The sequence below is a fragment of the Caretta caretta genome, chromosome 5 (genome assembly GCF_965140235.1).
Source record: "Caretta caretta isolate rCarCar2 chromosome 5, rCarCar1.hap1, whole genome shotgun sequence".
Lineage (NCBI taxonomy): Eukaryota > Metazoa > Chordata > Testudines > Cheloniidae > Caretta > Caretta caretta.
The window spans coordinates 38,088,961-38,107,299 of record NC_134210.1 but is presented as its reverse complement, the minus strand read 5'-3'; the positions used below and the strand labels follow the sequence as shown (position 1 = coordinate 38,107,299).

At 40.9% G+C, this 18,339-nt stretch overlaps 1 protein-coding gene across 6 annotated transcripts in view; it reads left to right on the top strand.

Annotated features, from left to right (window-relative positions):
• PDE4D (phosphodiesterase 4D) overlaps positions 1 to 18,339 on the top strand; it is a 749,511-nt gene that overhangs the window by 590,749 nt on the left and 140,423 nt on the right. For all 6 annotated transcript variants that reach the window (XM_048851539.2, XM_048851540.2, XM_048851542.2 and 3 more), the window contains exon 5: positions 4,316 to 4,365. In XM_048851539.2, coding sequence (XP_048707496.1) covers positions 4,316 to 4,365 — 50 coding nt within the window. The remainder of the gene's footprint in view (positions 1 to 4,315; positions 4,366 to 18,339) is intronic.

Below are 18,339 nucleotides of genomic sequence, written 5' to 3'. Positions count from 1 at the left end.
GCATTCATTCCTGTCCTTGGCTTGTTCCTCCATTAAGCCCCGTCTGGTCATGTCCCTGCAAACAACATCCAGCCATCTAGTTGGTAGTCAGCTTCTTGGTCAAACTTACCGTCAATGTGCTTGCATTATTTTATTTGGCATCCTATCACTATCGGTCTTCTGCAGTGTTGCCATCATCATAATATTTTCAATTGTAGCCAGTCCTATACCCTAAATTCACATCCTACTCTCCTTCTAACTTCTTCATTTGTCTTAAAATCATTCCACTTTATACCTGCCCTTTTTCTCTACTACCTCCGGCCTTCTGATGTCCGTTTCATTTAATGCAGCTGCTTCCATCCATAGAGTTATATAGTCAGTACACTAGTTTGATAAATTTTCACTTTGGTACCAAACATAATGTTTTTATTGCTCAATAATTTCATCAATTTCTTGCAGCACTTGTAGCAAAGGCACACCTCCTTTTAATCTCATTTTTGATGGAACCATTGGCACTGATCAAGCTTCCTAGATACACATAAGATTCTACTTGTTTTATGACTTCATCACTTCTACATTTATTGTCCCTATTCCAAAATGCAATCACTTCATCTTAGTGCTTATTGTAAGTCCAAGTCAACTACACCAATTTTCCAAGGTAGCAAAGATTATCATAATTAATTCAAACTTCTCTGCCTGTTGTACATCACCTGCATAATTTGAGGAGTTTAACTCTAGATTATCCAATGTCAACCCTCTGACTCATCTAACATTCTTAATATTCAATTTACGAACAGATGAAAAGCAACGATACTTCCATGTCCCCTTGTCTTACAGCAAACTTTGACTTGAACCAGTTGCTAAATTTTCCACCAGTTCTTATGGCAGCGTATGACTCTTTGTTCAGAGCTTTTATAATTGCAATCATATTATCTGGAACTTCATATAATTTTGCTCCTTTCTCTAATGCTTCTTTCCAAATTAAATCAAAAAGCCTGACTGAAGTCAATGAAAACAGCAAAGATCTTTAATCCCCATTCTTGCTTTTTTTCCATCAACTGTTGGAGCATGAGTATCTGATCGGTGCAATTTTTGCCTGGTCTGAAGCTGCTGTATTTCTCACCACTACTTCCTCTAAAATTGGCCTTAATCTGTTGATGTAGTTTTGTCATGATTTTTCCCTGTACTGACAATAAGCCTATGCCTCTATAATTATTTGGAACACCAGGATCTCCTTTTTTCAAGGTTGGTTCAAGTATTGCCTTTAGCCAGACATCTGCTATCTCCTCTTGCTACAATACTTTCTTGTATATTTTTTCTAGTACTTGGATAGCACTTGTCTTGCTGGCTTTTAGCAGCTCAGCTCTTATGTTGTGTGTTCCTGCAATTTCCCCATTTTTAACTGCTTCATTTCTCTTTCTCTTTTTCTAATGGTGGTTCAGTGCTGGTCTGTATTCTGTCTTGCAAGCTGCCTTGTTCATCTAGCATATCTGGAATGCTTACAGATGAACTGTAGGGTTCAGCAATTTGTCAAAATGCTTCTTCCCTACTTCCAACACCTTTTTGGCATTTGTTGTCAATCCACCAATAGCCTTTTTATTGCTTGCATTATTGGCTTGATTGTGTTGCCATACAACCTTAGTTTTTTGTATATTGTTTTTTTCATATTTTGTTTTCTTGATGTCTTCTCATGTTGAGCCTCCTTGAGTCTCTTCTTTTGAAAACTTTTGCTTTGTCCATTCTTTGTGATATCTTAATGGTTTTGCATAATGCTTTTAATTCTTCCGCTTTCCCAGCAGTCTTGGCTTGTTTACACTTTTCCTGTAATGTTTGTGTTTCATTGCTTGTTTGGCTTTTCCTTATTTTCTTATGCTTTCCAATAATTTCATCCACTGTGTTTTGTATCACTTTCTTGAATATTTCCCATGCAGTCTGTGGTGAAATGTCTTCATCATCACAAATTAATAGCCTGAAATGCCCTCCAAGTGCGTCTTGTATCCCTTCCTTGCAGAGCTATTCTTTAACTTATCAACAACAAATTTGGTGCCAATTGTATTATATTTTTCCTAGACTTTAACTTAATCTTAAACTTTCTTATTAGTGATTCATGATCACTGCCACACTCTGCACTTCTGTAGACTCTAACATGGACCGATGCTGTTTGGTCCAACACTATTCATTTGCTTACTCTGTCTGCTACCAACCTTTGCAGCTATATCTCTCATTATTAGATTCATATCATAATCAGGAATCTCGTTGATATTGCTATCTGGTTGTTGATAAAATCCATCCTCCTCTTCCTCTTCTGCTTCTTTTGCTGGTGCATAACAGCAGGTCACAGCTATGCATAGGTTGTTGGAGGCAGCAGGAAACCTTGTTATGACAATCTGTTCAGATGCCAGTTTCCAGCTGTTCACTAAAGTAACTTTTTCTTATTCACCACTAAAATAACCCCATCTCTGTTTCACTTGTCCACTTGAACATTCAAAGTATTTTCCAACTGTCAACTCTCCTGTACCTGTCTCCTGCATGGCAGCAAGGAAACTGATAATTTAACTCCACCACTACTAGTTCAGTCTGGTCTAGAGCAAATAGACTTCTCACATTCCAGCTCACAATACATACATGTTTAGCCATTAGCCAAAATCTATTTCCATTTGTTAGCCATGGGTAAAATTCATATGAATCAATTTGATTTACTGTCCTGTTTCTGTAATAAGTGAGTTTCAAATGTAATGGCTTGTTAGACCAATCCACCCTGTCCAGCTCGTGGGAATGCCATGGCATAGCCAGCTGGCCTGCTAGGGACAGGTATCAGTGGTTGGATTGTTCAGATTTGAAATGAGAGTTTTCCTTCTCCTAGACAGACTTGCCAGAAGAGGCTAAGTGAGCTCTGTTTGCCTAGTTTGAATTCAGAATTTTCCTTCTCCTACATACTGTTGATTCATGGGGCCTTATTATATAATATTCAGTGCAACCTTTCCCCAAGATGGGCTACTGCCATCTCCCAGCCAGGAGACATGCCTCTATGCTGTAGTATCCCAATGTGAGGGATTTGACGCTAGACAGTTTCTTTTTAGAATGCTGTCTATTGAAATTGTATTCTAAAAGCTTCATATTAGTACCAATTTAATATCAAAGTAATACCAATATGACTGGTCTACCTTATTGTATGCAGTAGGAATTTTCACACAATTTATATTATATTAGATTTAAAAAACTAAATTAACAGAACATATATTGGTTGTATAGTCAGCATTCAAAATTTGGAAATACTGGAATTAAGGTTGCCTGTTCCTTCTCCTTTGTACTTTTATTTTATCTTTGTGCACACATGTCACAATAATCTTCAGTCTCTAATTGCAGGGTCGCATAATATTTTTTCTATAGGAGCCCTGCCTCATTCAGTGCACAGGATGGAGGGTGCTAAGGGAATGAATCAAGGTTTTATAGTATTTAATAAGGTTTGTAGGATCTCTCTGAGGACTTTGGGAGTTTGTACTAGTTATGGTTTGTAGAAATACAACAGTTAAAATATGCTCTTCCCTACCCGGCCCTCAATACAGTTTTGCAACCCCAATGTGGCCCTCTGGCCAAAAAGTTTGCCTACCCCTGCTCTACGTCCAGGTTCATAATTAATTGTGGCATTCTTATCATTCCTTATTTTTCTTTCCACATTTACCTACACTCTGTAGCCAAGTAGACTAAGAGGGTTAAATTAATGTAATGGTCAATGCCCTTCAATTTCCAAATCAGGGGTCATGAAATCCTGGCTCCATTGACGTCAGTGTGAATCATTGACTTCAGTAGGGATGGGATTTCACTCCAGGTCTCCTGGAATTCTGGAAGCTCCAAAGAATCTACTTGCATGTCACTGCAAATGGCGATTGGGTATGGATTCACTGCAACCATCCCAAAAACTTTATAGTTGAATGAATGTAAAGTTGTATTAGGTGGTATGCAGGCCTGCTTCTGTTTGGCCAGGTAATGTGGGGTTAGAGAAATTGTGCTACATAAGGACCTGGTCCTTCCCAAACTGTGTTACAACTTCATTTAAATATAAGTAAATGTAAACTGTGTTTAAGCACAATTTTTCAGTGCAGTTGTAATGCCTGAAAACGTCCCAAGCTGGAGTTCGCAAGCTGTGAAATAATATGAGGTTCATTTGTGAGTTCTGTTCACCTCTGTATGTACTCTGAATGAACTATTTTTGTCAGTTTCTATACATTCCAACCCCAAATAATCTCTCAAATAAAAGTGTTTTCAAACAATGGTTTAAAGAATGCACTAATATACAAACTTGACGCATTTATGCCTTTTTTTTTCCCATTGTCAGACGGTCACCCATGTGTAACCAACCATCCATCAACAAAGCAACTATAACAGGTAAGAGAGATTAATATAAGCACAAAGTGAAAGTATAATGGTCTTCAGAAACTAAATAATTATTTATTAAATCAAAATGTAATTCAGAAATGTATGGCTCTTTTGAAATAAAAACAGTATATTGTTTTACATCCATAAGTTTATTTTATAAATAAGATTTTGGTTAATTTTTACCACAAATAGCAAATTAGTTCTTTCCAGTGATATGTCATATTAGACATGGATGTCTAGATATAGATATATCCTTCATGTTAATGTGAGTTCATTCCAAAACTTTGTTTTTGAGATGGTGGAAATGTCAATAAACCAAGGTCTTTTGTCCTCATTTTCTTCTGCGTGTATCCATAAGTGACTATCTGGTAATACTGTATATTGGTAAATTGATGCACTGAAATGTAGGCACAGGCAACAAATTGATGTACTGATTGGAAATTGCAGTTCTGCAGGTACTGAGGCAATGTCTTAGTATGATTTAGTACCCAGCGTAGACAGTGGAAAGTTTTCAAAAGTACGTAAGTGACTTAGGAGCGTAAGTTTCCTGTTCAACATTTTTTGTTTGCTTGTTTTGTTCAGATGGATTCATATTCATTGAGTTGCACTTTGAGTTCAGAGTTTGAGTGAATCCTGATACTTGAAGGGAAGCTTGGCCAAAACCACAAAGTTTGACCTGGTTTAGGGTTGAAATAATGTACAATTGCTGTGTTCTGCATGGTTTCCTTCATAAAGTCTAAATTCCTCCATAGCACTTGGAAGTCAGCCTGAAGTTCACTGATGCTGCAAATGCTCACCTCGCTTGCTGATTTCATGACAAGTTATGCACAGCTCTGCTTCCTGCTTCACACATGTGGATCAGAGTTTGATTGAACGGCTTTTTGAGCTTTTTAAAACCCACTTCTTTACACATTGAAAATCATCTGCAACTAAGATTCTTTTATAATAATTCTTAAATGCATGGTAATTAAAGAAATGAGGAAAAAACTAGCTGCATAGATCTCTCATTAATTGTAACTGTTCCCCATGACAACTGTAACCATAACCTCTTGTTAATGCATTCTTTGAAGAGGTATATTGGGGGTTGGTTTCATGCTAGCAGCCATGAACCATTTAAATTATTGTTTGCTATTCTGCTTATTTTTAATTGCAGAAATTTCCCGTTTTTCATACTTTGATTATCCAGACTCTATTGCCTTTAAAGGAGATAGGTTTCAGGTTCTTTTTTTTCCATTAATTTTGGCCCCTTCCTATAGATTCAAGGATTCAGAAAGTCTGTAGCACAGAAAAATTCCAAATAATAAAAGAAAATATCTGATAATTGTGACCAAAAGCATTCCTATATTCAAACCATACACACTACTGTAATAATCTTTGTACAAAATATGCCTTGTTGAGGTATCATTTGAAAACTAATAACTCACTGGTCAATAATATGGTGAAATGTGTGTAACATCATTATATGTAAAGTTATGAACATAAGCTGAAATTTTGACTTACATGTATTTACCCGAGAAGTCCTGAGAGGGAGTGAACCTGTTCCTCAAAGACAAAGGACTATTAACTTCTCTAGCCAGGTGTCATCAAAGTTGATTGGAAAATGTAACACCAACAGACACCAGTCGTCAGTGGGCGGGATCAAACCTGTGCCGCTGGAGCTTAGTGCATGAGCCTCTACTGCATAAGCTAAAAGCCATATGGGCGTTAGCTAAGGCTGTAGAGTAGACTCATTAATCTCTCTCTCTCTCTCTAAGTGGTCTCAGTGCCACTAGATGGGACAGAACACTACACCTAGGAGGTGTGTGGGCTACATACTTCCCATAGCTGAGGAAGCGTGTCCTGAGCTTCAGAGACTTCCCAGTTCAAATCCCGGATGAGCCCCCACTTGTAATGCTGACAGACCCTTGTCATTGGCAGGCGGGATCAAACCTAGGGCCTCTGGAGCTTAGTGCATGAGCCTCTACCACATGAGCTAAAAGCCATAAGACTGTTTGCTAAGGCTGTAGAGCAAACTCATTAATCTCTCTCTCTCTCTCTGTACGGGGTTTGTGTTGGTTACACAAACACCAGTCAAGTGGCCATTCTTTGGCAACAGAAGGAGGACAGGAATAGATCAATCTACATTTTAATAAACAACAACAACGTGGAAACTTTTTCACCATGAGACTCCATGTCTCCATCCTCACAGTGGGAAGGAACTTTATCTAGGGGCAACCCTTAGGAAAATGCATTTCAAAGGGTAACTGGAATAAAAGTGAGGGGCAAAAAAGACCCCAGGTAGTCTCTCTTTCTTTCTCTCCCTATCTCTTTGACATAAGAAGACAAAGAAACCAGCCCTTTGACTTTGGGAGGGCATCCTGACCTGAGAATTTGGTTAGCAATGTTGCTGGGAACATGTGGTAAAGATTTTACCTCGAACAAAGTCTAGTTTGTTAAGTTTTAGTTACTAGAAAGTGTTTTATCTTTATTTCTCTTGTAACCATTTCTGACTTTAATACCTTATAATTGTACTCACTTAAAATCTATCTCTTTGTAGTTAAAAAAGTTGTATTTTTAATCAAAACTAATCCAACGTTGTGTTTAAGCTGAATTGTGTGGTAACTCCAATTAAAGTAGCAAACTGTTGTATATTAACCCTTTATAAGGGCAAATGATCTCTAATATCTGAACTGCCCCAGAGAGGGCTGGACAGTGCAGAATACATGTTTTTGGGGAATATTGAGGACTGGGTGTGTGTTGGGGTTACCCTGCAGGTGGTAGCGAAGGCTTCTGGAATCCAGAATGTGACTGGAGTGTTGCTGGCAGGCTGCAGCTATACACAGACACTCAGGGTGTGACCGGCAAGTTGTTTGGCTGTTTGTGGGTGCACAGGTTAGGAACTACAACAGCAAAGCATTGTGAGGATCCCAGGGTTATGGGCCAAGCAATGATACAACCTCTCTCTGGTCTGGATTGCATCCCACAATGTGATGATACCCTAAAGAGAGGCTGTACGTGCACATCTGCACACACACAAGCCAGTGCCTTACCAGCTCCTCTACCAGGGAAGGCCTTGTGCCAATTTCTTTCTTCCAGCAGGAATAGCTGCCCAAACAGCAGGACCCAGGATACTTTCTGCTGGATGACACTGTTGCGCTCTTACAATTTCCCACTGATCTGGAGGTTTCCCTTTACTTAATCCCTGGAGTGCAACGTGCATGTCAGAAGCAATACATCATTTGAGGTTTGAATTCCTGTAAGGTATGAGGTGCACTCAGGGTGCAATTTAACTAGAAAACATTTCTGTGCTAGGAAATTTAAAGGGAGCAACAGTAGAGAGCAGTGAAGTGTAGGAGTAGTTTAATTTAATGTAATGTTAACATGCTCCACCAGAAAGGCCACCAGATCTCCCATGACCAACCTACACATTAGGGTGGTCGGATCTGAACGGCCAAAAGACTTTAAGGGTTGGAAAAAGTGTTAAATCACTGCAGACCATGAAAAGGATTAGGATTCACTTTGGCTAATGAGTAAGGGTTGAAGCTGGATGGTATTTTGCCTGAACTGGTTTGCCCATCCCTAGACATAATGTTGTATTTGATATTATTGTTGTTTCCATAGTAACAGACCTTCATGACTAAGCAGAGAAGTTTGCATAGATACCTGCCTGAGCCATATAAAATCATGGTAATGCATGTTACACCAAAGCAGTGCACCAAGGGAGAAAGGCAGGAAAAATGCTTGTATCATTCTTTCTCAGAACAATTAAAAAAGCAATCCTTTTCTGGCGCCACCCTTGGCCTCTTGACAGAGGTGTTTGAAGTGCTGACTATCTGGCTTCCTTGCTGCTGGAAAGTCTTCTTGTCAGTGCTGCTCTTGGTGCTCTAAACATTCCTACCAGCAGACAAGTGGAACACTCATCACAGCAGTACAGACAGCATTGCTAACACTGCCAGCAGGAACCTGAGGGCACCAGGCACAAGTCTATTAAACTAGACGACTGGAAGATGCATTGTCACAAAAGTAAATAATAAGCACTTTGGGTGGTAGATTAAGGTTGATAGGCTTCCTGGAAAAATTGTGTTCTCAGAAAGGATTTGAATGAGGAGAGGGAGGATGCCAGAATGTGAAGGGAATTCCTAGTGTAAGAGGCAGCATGGTGGGAGGTATGAAAAAGAAAAGGTGAGGAAGGGATGCAAAGGAAATAAGGAAGGGAATATGGATTTTCTTCACTGCAAAAGGAACTGTTCTTTATAGATATTCATTTCAGGGAAGCACATGTGAGGAGAAAAAATGCTTTAGCTGGAATGAGGTGCTACTGAAATTCATTGTACAGTAGCACATGAATAAAATTTTTCAAACTGTTTGACAGGAATTATGGCAACCAGGGCATTGGATCATTTGACCAGAGCTCTTTAAAGAAAGTATTGCTACATGGTTGAAGGAAAGAGATGGGTGGCTTTTAAAATGGGCAGTAGTTGTTTAGTTCAATATGGAGTATTTACTTATTAATTGGAGTATGTCCTACTGACATTAATTTGTCCACATTCACATGGAAAGCGTAGCTCCTGGTTCTTGCCCCACAATCTGGCTCTAGAGGAACTGTCCAACATGCTTAGGTATATGCACTAAAAACCACAGCTGATACTGATGATCAAATATCCCACTGTCTGACATGTTCTAAACAATTGTTCTCCTTTAGTGGTTTCTTTAAATAGAGCTTCTGAAGGGTGGTGTTTAGGCTTTTCTTGGAATGAACTGAGAGGTGAAGGATTTTTTTTTATGTCATCTTGCTGAATGGCTGTGAGGTGGAATCAACCAGTGTTTTACAGTTGTTTTATTTTACTATTATGGATTTGTTCTTAATAGTTCATCAGGCTCCTTACAGCCTAAGATAGGCAGTTTTTTTAATATAATAAAAATTAATAAAACTATATATCCACATTCACACATATTAGGCCCTTTCAGAAATGACAGCAGCTGCATTTTTAAAAAGAAAAGACAAGAAAAGAAAAGGCTACAGATGCAAATCAGAAATGGAAAGATTAAAATAAATGAGGTGAGAAAATGTATAATAAGAGTATATTGAGAAGCAAGTTCTAGGAATCATACCTCTGCAAATTCCAGACCTCTTAGGTAATAGTCCCTCCACACTAAATTATATACTGTAATCAATGGAATAGAAAGATGGCTCTACAAAGCACTAATAGTAGCTAAAAACTCAAACTAAGAAAATATAAAGCCCTCTACCTCCAAGAATTACAGACTGAATTATCTCTAGGAATGACCTAGCAGCTTTAGAAAAAATATGCTCCAAATTAAATGACAATATGGAAATATTTGAAACAATATGATTTTCTTTCATTGAAAAATATGACTGACTATTAACCTTGAGCACAGTAACTGAATAAGTGATATCAGCCTTGAAATGTGAAACCAAACTATTTTTAAAAAACAACTATGTAATAGTTTTCCATTCTGTATCTTTGTCATCACCACACACACACACATACACACACTCTTCATCAAAACCAACAATAGATCTGAAAAGCTTAATAGAGCAATAGGATGAAATTAAGATAGAGCATTTTTTCTGAATATCAGAAAATCTTCCTAATGATGTAGACTGTAGACTAGTCTCCCAGAAGACGTGATTAACATCCTGTTACTTGAAACTTTTAAAGCTAAACTGGACAAAGAACTGTACAGTATAATGCTGCAGGGAGATGTGCTGAATGATCTAGAGGTTTTTGTCTTTTCTAGCTTCTGTGATTCCATTGGTGAAGAGCAGGGAGTAAAGTACACGTGAAAAAACATGAGGGGGCAGCAAAGAACAAAAGATGCATGCCTTACAATGGCTAATTCCTACAATTGTGAAGTATTGTTGCTACCTTGAGTATGGATATATGAAATTCAGTGGCCTCTAATACCGTTTAAAATAATCAATATCTCAGATCACTTAACAAAGTAAAATCTTGCATGGTTGTTATCAGAGTCACCTTTTAAAATAGTGAAGCTCCTGGAGTTCATAATAGGTTTGGGGTATATAAAACACATCCTGGTCAAGAGGGAAGTGCAGCAAATATGCCAACCCTCTTGATTTAGGCACAATTCACTTGCCCTTTGAATATACTGTTTTCTGATCGATGAAAAGTTTTCACAGAGTAAACTGTGCCTGGCTTGTGGCAGAGGTAAGATAAATGCGTTGATCATCCTAACTCTAGATGATTGAGTTGGGGGAGATTTCCTTACACATTGGAGTGGCATGGAAGGCCTGGTTCTGAGGAGAAGAGGGATTTTTTTGTTTGTTGGTACAGTGTCTTTGTATGCTGAAGGAAGTTTGACTGTTTTGTTATTTGTGCATTTGGGGTTCTTTGATTTTCGTGTACAATCTATTGGTATTTTAATCAAACATAATTTACCACAGCAAACTATTTTGATAAGGATTTCAAGATAAATACCAAGTAGGCTTACATCCTGGTGTAAAATCTGACTGATCAAATGTTTCTCCCTTTATGTATTCCACTGTGGGTATGCATTTACCCCGTGTGCCCGAGACTGGAAGATTCTTGCTAGTATTATCCATTAGTCCATGCCTGCACCGTAGGGTTGCCAACTTCCTAATCACACAAAACCTTGCCTCGCCCCTCTTCTGAGGCCTGCACCTTCTCCGAGGCCCATCCGCCACTCACTCCCTCTCCCTCTGTTGCTTGCTCTCCCTGACCCTCACTCACTCATTTTCACCGGGCTGGGGCAGGGAGTTGGTGTGTGGGAAGGGGTGAGGGCTCCAGCTTGGGGTGCAGGCTCCATGGTGGGGCCAGAAATGAGGGACTCAGGGTGTGGGAGGGGACTCGGGCTTGGGCAGGGGGCTAGGGTGTGAGAAGGGGTGTGGGGTCTGGCTGGGGATACAGGCTCTGGGTTGGGGGCTGGGGATGAGAGGTTTGGGGTGCAGGGGGAGTTCTGAGCTGGGGCAGAGGATTGGGATGCAGGAGGGCGTGTGGGGTGCAGGCTCCGGGAGGGTGTTTGGGTGCAGGATGGGGCTCCGGGCTGGGGCAGAGGTTGGGGTGCTGGGGGGGGTGAGGGCTCTGGCTGGGGGTGCAGGTTATGGGGTGGGGATGAAGGGTTTGGGGTGCAGGATGGGGATCCGGGCTGGGGGGATGGGGCTGAGAGGTTCGGAGTGCAGGAGGGGGCTGAGGGCTGGAGCAGGGGGTTGGGGTGTGGGAAAAGGTGTGCTCGAGATGGTGCTTGCCTCAGGTAGCTCCCCAGAAGTGGTAACATGTCCCTTGGATGCTAGGTGCAGGGGTGACAGGCAGCTCTGCACAGTGCTTCTGCTCACAGGTGCCGCCCCCACAGCTCCCATTGGCCCATAATAATAATAAAAAAACAATTGTAAAACACTGGTTGATTCCACCTCACAGCCATTCACCAAGATGGCATTAAAAAAAAATCCAATTGACAGCCAGTGGGAGCTGCAGAGCTGGAGCTCGGGCAGGGTCAGCTAGCTATCCCTCCTAGGAGCCAAAGGACATGGCGCTGCTTCTGGGAGCCACGTGGAGCCAGGTGGGGAGCCTGCCAGTCCTGCGCCAACTGGACTTTTAATGGCCCGGTCAGCAGTGCTGACTGGAGCTACCAAGGTCCCTTTTCGACTGAGTGTTCCGGTCGACAACCAGACAGACACTGGCAACGCTACTGCACCCTTCTCCTCAAGCTCTGATCTGAGAGTACAATGGGTGGTATGGACTGACTGCCTCTGCAGCTCCTTCTTAGTGCCACATGGTCTGAGATGGAACCCTGCAGTGTCCATCGACTTATCCTCCAACACTATTCCTATAAATATTAACAAACAGTAAATATTGTAAATAACTCTGCTTAGTATAGTTTAGTTAGCTTTAGACAGTTAGATTTTAGCCCCCACTTCCCCATCCTTCCTGGTACAGGACTCTGAGTATGCCCAGGATTCCAGGCTTCTGCCTGGAACCCATCATCTGCCTCCATTCTTTTGTTCTCGGCAACCACCACCAGAGGTGTCTCTACTGCCTTGGAGAAGCTCATATCTCCATTAAGAGTAGTATCTGCAGCTTCTTCGCACCCCAAACCCTTCAAGTGTGAGATTTCAGGCTCAGGAAGCACCTTACGCAGCAGACTGAGGCCTCAGTTGGATCTGGGCTGGGCAGACCCCCCCTGAACAGTGGGCTTAGGTGTCAAGGAATGCACTGCCCAACACCACCACTTCAGACACAGCAGCAAGCAAGGGTAGAGCCAAGGACTCTTCATCTCGGGCTGACTCCAAGGGTAAGAAGACCTCTCTAAATATGCAAGAGAAATTCACCTCCAGATCTACTTCTAAAGAGAGGGCTGCATCCCCTACACCAGTGGTCCCCAATCTTTCTGTGGGAATAGCATATTCTTATTCCCAGAAGACTGTGGCAGGCGCCAGACACCCCGCTGCCAAAATGCCGCCGAGAAGTGTCAGCAGCAAGAAGCGTTGCCACCAAATGCCGCCAAGAAATGGCAATGCTTTTTGGTGGCATTTCAGCTGGCAGTTCTCCGGCTGCGGCATTTCAGCGGCGCACATTGGGGACCCCTGCTGTACACCTTCAAAGTTGGGTTAGTCATCACACCTGTTACCAGGATGCTCAAAAATCCATTAAAGGCATGGTATTGAACTCCAGACTTCAAAGACTAAGAATACTTCTACTTTGGCACCATTGGTGGGAGCAGGATCATCATTACTGTGTAAAGAGAGGCATGAGATTCAGCCTGTACAATCTCTGACACCAATGTGCAGATGACTACCCCATATATCATCAGCATTGACACTCTTCTGAGCTAACACTGGCAATTCACAGAGACAGAACTCATCATGGTGACAAATACACCACTTTGGAAGACATCATCATCTTGCCAAATATGGAATCTTCCCTCTTAGGTGAACCAATTCTTACAAGGGAGATTTTGACACCATTGATTCATTAACACTATGGAAGAGACTGTTCTCTTCCCTCTAACGACTGGTGTCATTTTTCATCAGCGTTTCCAACATCACCGCCCTTGGATATTTTCTTCTTCGGGTGAGTCTGATATGGAATAAGTACCCTCATCACCTCCTCCAAGGGACGTGAGCCCAGATACAGGCTCCAGAATCTTTTGGGCCTGTCATGACTCCATAAAATGGGATTGCCCCATCCTCAGGATGGGCAATACGCTATGCCTTGGTGTCTACCCCAACTCATGATGGATCCCTCTAGCTGGCTCTACTGGGAAACATGGGACCCATATGTGCATTATCCCAGATCCATTTGATACCACTGATAATCTAACCATCCCTCTCCTCCAAGAGATGAGACTGAACTTCCCTGGGAGCTCCTGGGGAAGACAAAAAAAAAAAAAAACACGAGCCAGATCCAGCAGCACCTTCTGGTATATTGTCTTCGTCTCCCAGTGAGAGAGTTGCTCCAGCATCACTGTCTTCCTTAGATGATCACAAGCAGTTTCAGGAGTTGTTTCAAAGGGGTTGCTGATGCCCTCCAGTTCCCCTTGAAGAAAGTCCAAGAGTCATCCCACAAACATCTGAATATTTTGGAGAGTACGGGACCTATTAGGGTAGCACTCTCTGTCAGCAAGGCTATCCGAGAGCCAACCAAAGTGGCGTGACATGTCCTAGTGACATGTTAATCTACTTGTAAGAGGGCAGACAAAAAATTCCTCCAAAGGGAACAGATATTTTTCATTCATCCTGCCCCCAATTCTCTGGTTGTTCAAGCTGTTATGGAGAGGAATAGAAAACAACATGTCAGATCTACCCCTTCAGAAAAGCAGGCCAAACACTTCGACCTCCGAAGGAGAAATTACCAGCCTCTAATTCTGTATAGTCCAGGAGTTCTCAAACTGGGGATCGGGATGCCTCAGGGGATTGCAAGATTATTATATCAGGGGTCACGAGCTCTCAGCCTCCACCCCAAACCCCGCTTTGCCTCCAGCATTTATAATGGTGTTAAATATATTAAAAAGTGTTTTTAATTTATAAAGGGGGTCACACTCAGAGGCTTTCTATGTGAAAGGGATCACCAGTACAAAAGTTTGAGAACCACTGGTATAGTCTATAATCAGGCACTATTTGCAAAGTATGATTTCATTAGCTACTCCAAGTTTGCAGAATTTAAAGACAAACTCCCTCAGGAGGACAGGGCAATTCCAAGCCCTAATGGAAGTGGGTACACTGCTAGCCAGATCTTTCCTTTAATCCATAGTATTTGTGGCAGATATAGCCTCTAGATAAATGGCAGCTCCTATTGTTATGCAAGGGAGTCATATTGAGAGCCATATTAGATCTCCAGCACCTCAATGTCTTTATCTGAAGGCTAAGATTCAGGATGGTCACCCTGGTCTTGATAATCCCATCCCTAAATAAAAACAAATGGTTTACAGCTCTCAACATGAAGGATGCCTATTTCCACATCGACACCCATCCCACAGGTGGTTCCTGAATTTCATGATAGGTGCAAACCATTATCAATACAGGGTGCTTCCCTTCGGACTGGCAACAGTGCCCAGAGTATTTATTAAAGTACTTTCAGTAGTGGCCGCACACTTCCGGTGCATGGTTTGATAGTCTTTCCCTGCCTAGATGATTGGTTTCTGATGGGAAAGTCTTGTTGGGAGGTAATGACATTACTTGAATCATACTGTACACTTAACCTGTGTTTTTCTGCTAAGCCTCATACCACCACTGAGGACCAGAAACTGCATTCCCTGGACATACATCAGGCATAGGTGTTCTATCGTCAGAGATCAAAATGCTCTAGAAGATCACCTAGAGTGCTGTGGCCTTAGCAGAACACATGGAAGTGCAATCAATATCTTCCCAGAGGCTATCAAAGTGGATTTCAGGCTGTATCTTGCTCTGTTACCAGTTATTGGATGATCCTCCACCTTATGGAATGAAGGTCCACTCCACCATGGCACAGGCCCTGTAGTAGCTTTGCTTCAGGTAATACCATTCCTTGACATATATGTAAAGCTGCCACATGAAGTTCTATTCTTACCTTCCCAAGACACTATGTCCTGGTACAAGCTTCCTCGGCTGGTACATCATTTAGGTCAGGAGTCTTACAGTCATCAGTACAACAGATATCCTTGCACCCACCTCTGTCTTGAGTTCTGTTAATCAGGAAGACATATAGGGACCAGCACTTGAAGAAGTAAAGTCACCTACCTTCCATAACAGGAGTTCTTTGAGATGTGTGGTCCGTATCTGTATTCCACTATCCACTCTCTTTCCCTTCTGCTTTGGATCATGAAGACTTAAATTGCAGTAAAGAAGGAATTAGAGAGGCAGTTGATCTGCTCCACACCCTATATCCTCAGATCAGAGCATGAGAAGAAGAGGAGTGCAGGTGTGGACCAATGGACACTGCTACCAAGAATCTTCCAGTCACTGGTGCATGGAATGCATACATTCCCACCGTGGAATGCAAATAGGGACCACAGTTACGAAGAGTAGGTTACTTTTCTTTTTGAAATACCTTTAAGTCTTTTAACATGCAGGAAATTATATCTAGTTTTTGAGAAATTGAGAAATTGTCCTCCTGGTGGACTCTAAATTTGGCAGGTATCTGCAGACAGGCAGTATGGAAGACAGGACCAGTAGTTGAAAAGATAATTAGAAGGATTTGACATACAATAAAGATCAATGATAGACACAAAAGGTAGTCCAGTTCAATCTAATACAACAGTTTAGGACTTTGAAGTGGATATTTTTAAAAGTGCTGCTGTAGGTATTTAGGAGCACAAGTCTTATTGAAAGTCAATGAGATTTTTGCTTCTAAATCCTGTAGGTGCTTTTGAAAATCTCCCCCTTAATCAATCTCTGTGAAATACATTCACATAAGTTGTAGTTGTTTTCTCAAGTGTAAAAGACAAAAATAACACCTGATGATGTATACAGTGGGTTTTAGTCTATTGGAGGAGTAGAGGAATAAGAAATATAGATAAATTGAAAGAAATATCAGATGAGAGGTTGTATATTAGTGTATGTGCTGTTCACATTGATTAAGTCCTGATATTGTGTTATTTGGAAGAGATCCATAGTGCACCTCACTGTTTTGTTGTCATTGTTGAGAAGAAGAATAAACAAACTAAGTTGTTAATTATGTACAACTCAATTCCTGCCTCCAAGACACAAGAAAACATTCATTTTGAACTTCCATTTTGTTTTACAGTGAATTACTTGACACCCTGCTTTACAAGTTACAGAGTCCCATTAATTACTTACCAGTTTATCCTACTTGTCTCATATGTGTGTATTCAGTTATTGTCTGTATGATTTTATTTATTGCCCTTTATGTCTTCAATACATTTTTGAACTTCATTAGGAGTAACCTGATTGTGCCCAATGTGTATATCACCTAACCTCATAAACATCTTTCCCCCCCCTTTTTAAGTGAAAATGAAATTTGTTATTTAAATAGGTCCCAGTGTAGGCTAGCAGCACAGTGTACAATGCACAAATACAGTGTACAATGCACAAAGGAGTTGGTATTTCCTTTTTGTTAGTGTTACTTAGAACCAGGATAGTTGTTTACTGCCAGCAGGTGTCACTGATTTCTGAAGTGTAAGGGCCAATTAAAAACAGGAAAAGCCCTCAAGGAAGGGAGACACATTTTTCAGGAAATAAGTGTTCTTTATGATCTCCTTCAAAAATAAATCACACTGAACGGTGATTCTAGAATTATATAGAAGGAAAATTTGCCACTTTTCTAAAGTTAATGTTGAGATTTAGGTGTTTTTATTAATCCAAACTCAGTATCCACATATAAAATAAGAATGGCATGAAAAAGAACTGGAGCTGAAACAACAATCCTTTGTATTGTATAGAATTGTAAGATCCATTATGTAAGTATTACTAGCCCTAGTTAAGTAATGCAGGTCTTTATTTATGACCAGTGTACCTGCTCTGGGGTGGGGGTTTTTTGGGGTTTTTTTTTTAGTTATGTAAGGCACTTATATGCAGGGCTTTACAGGCAGAAATGAAAGTAGGCAACAGATGGCTGAGGTGGAAGTAGGATTAAAAGCCTAATGACCTAGTCTACATGACGTACTCTACCTCCTTACAAAGGTATATTTGGATGGAGTAGTGATAATGCCATCGCTCTTAGAATCTAAAAGATCTGTCTTACTCTAGAAAATATTAAACTCTATTCTCTTTCTAGGTCCCCTCCGAATTAAGTATTACATAAGAAATCCTATTTGGAATTGATGTGCTAACACTGGGTGTAATATATTTGGGTTCTGTTGACTGTATGGGGTGCTATGCTAGGAGTTTAGGGTTTTTTCCTGTATTGCTCTTTAGATGGCCATTGAAAAGATGCTGAGCTTTATTTTGCCAGACCTGGATCTGTCTGGTTTTTTAAAACAAAAAAATCAACAAACCACAGTTTTCTTAACTTTGTTGAAATGCTGATAGCAACTCCCTTGGGGTTTAATGGCTGTATTGGAAGATAGATCATGATTGCAGCACTATGACTTGGAATATTTCAAAAGCTACAAGCCTAGGGCCTGATCGAAAGCCTATTGAAGTCAGTGGGAGATTTTCTTTGTAGATCAGGCGTATATTTAGCTGATATTGGGACATTTTATTTAAACAGAACCAGAAATAAGATGAGAGCAGCAGCGGGATTTGTATATGAATGCAAAGACTGCTTAAACTATAATATATTGTATTGTTACCCCTTTTGACCTGAGCAATAAGCCAATATACTGGGTCTTGTGGGTTGTTTCCATTAGGAAATTGATGATGGAGTCAAGTATTTCTTTGATGCAACCCTGTTTATTTACAGAGAATGTACATGAAGTCCTGTTTCACTGAAGAGAGTAGGAATCAAGCCACAGGAGTCAGTTTCTTTGCTTACATTTCCAACCCTCTTTCCAGCCAGCACTCTATCCAAAAAGCTCTCCCTCCTGGCTTTCTCTCACAGCCATGCTCCAAGTGCTTCTCTTGCTATC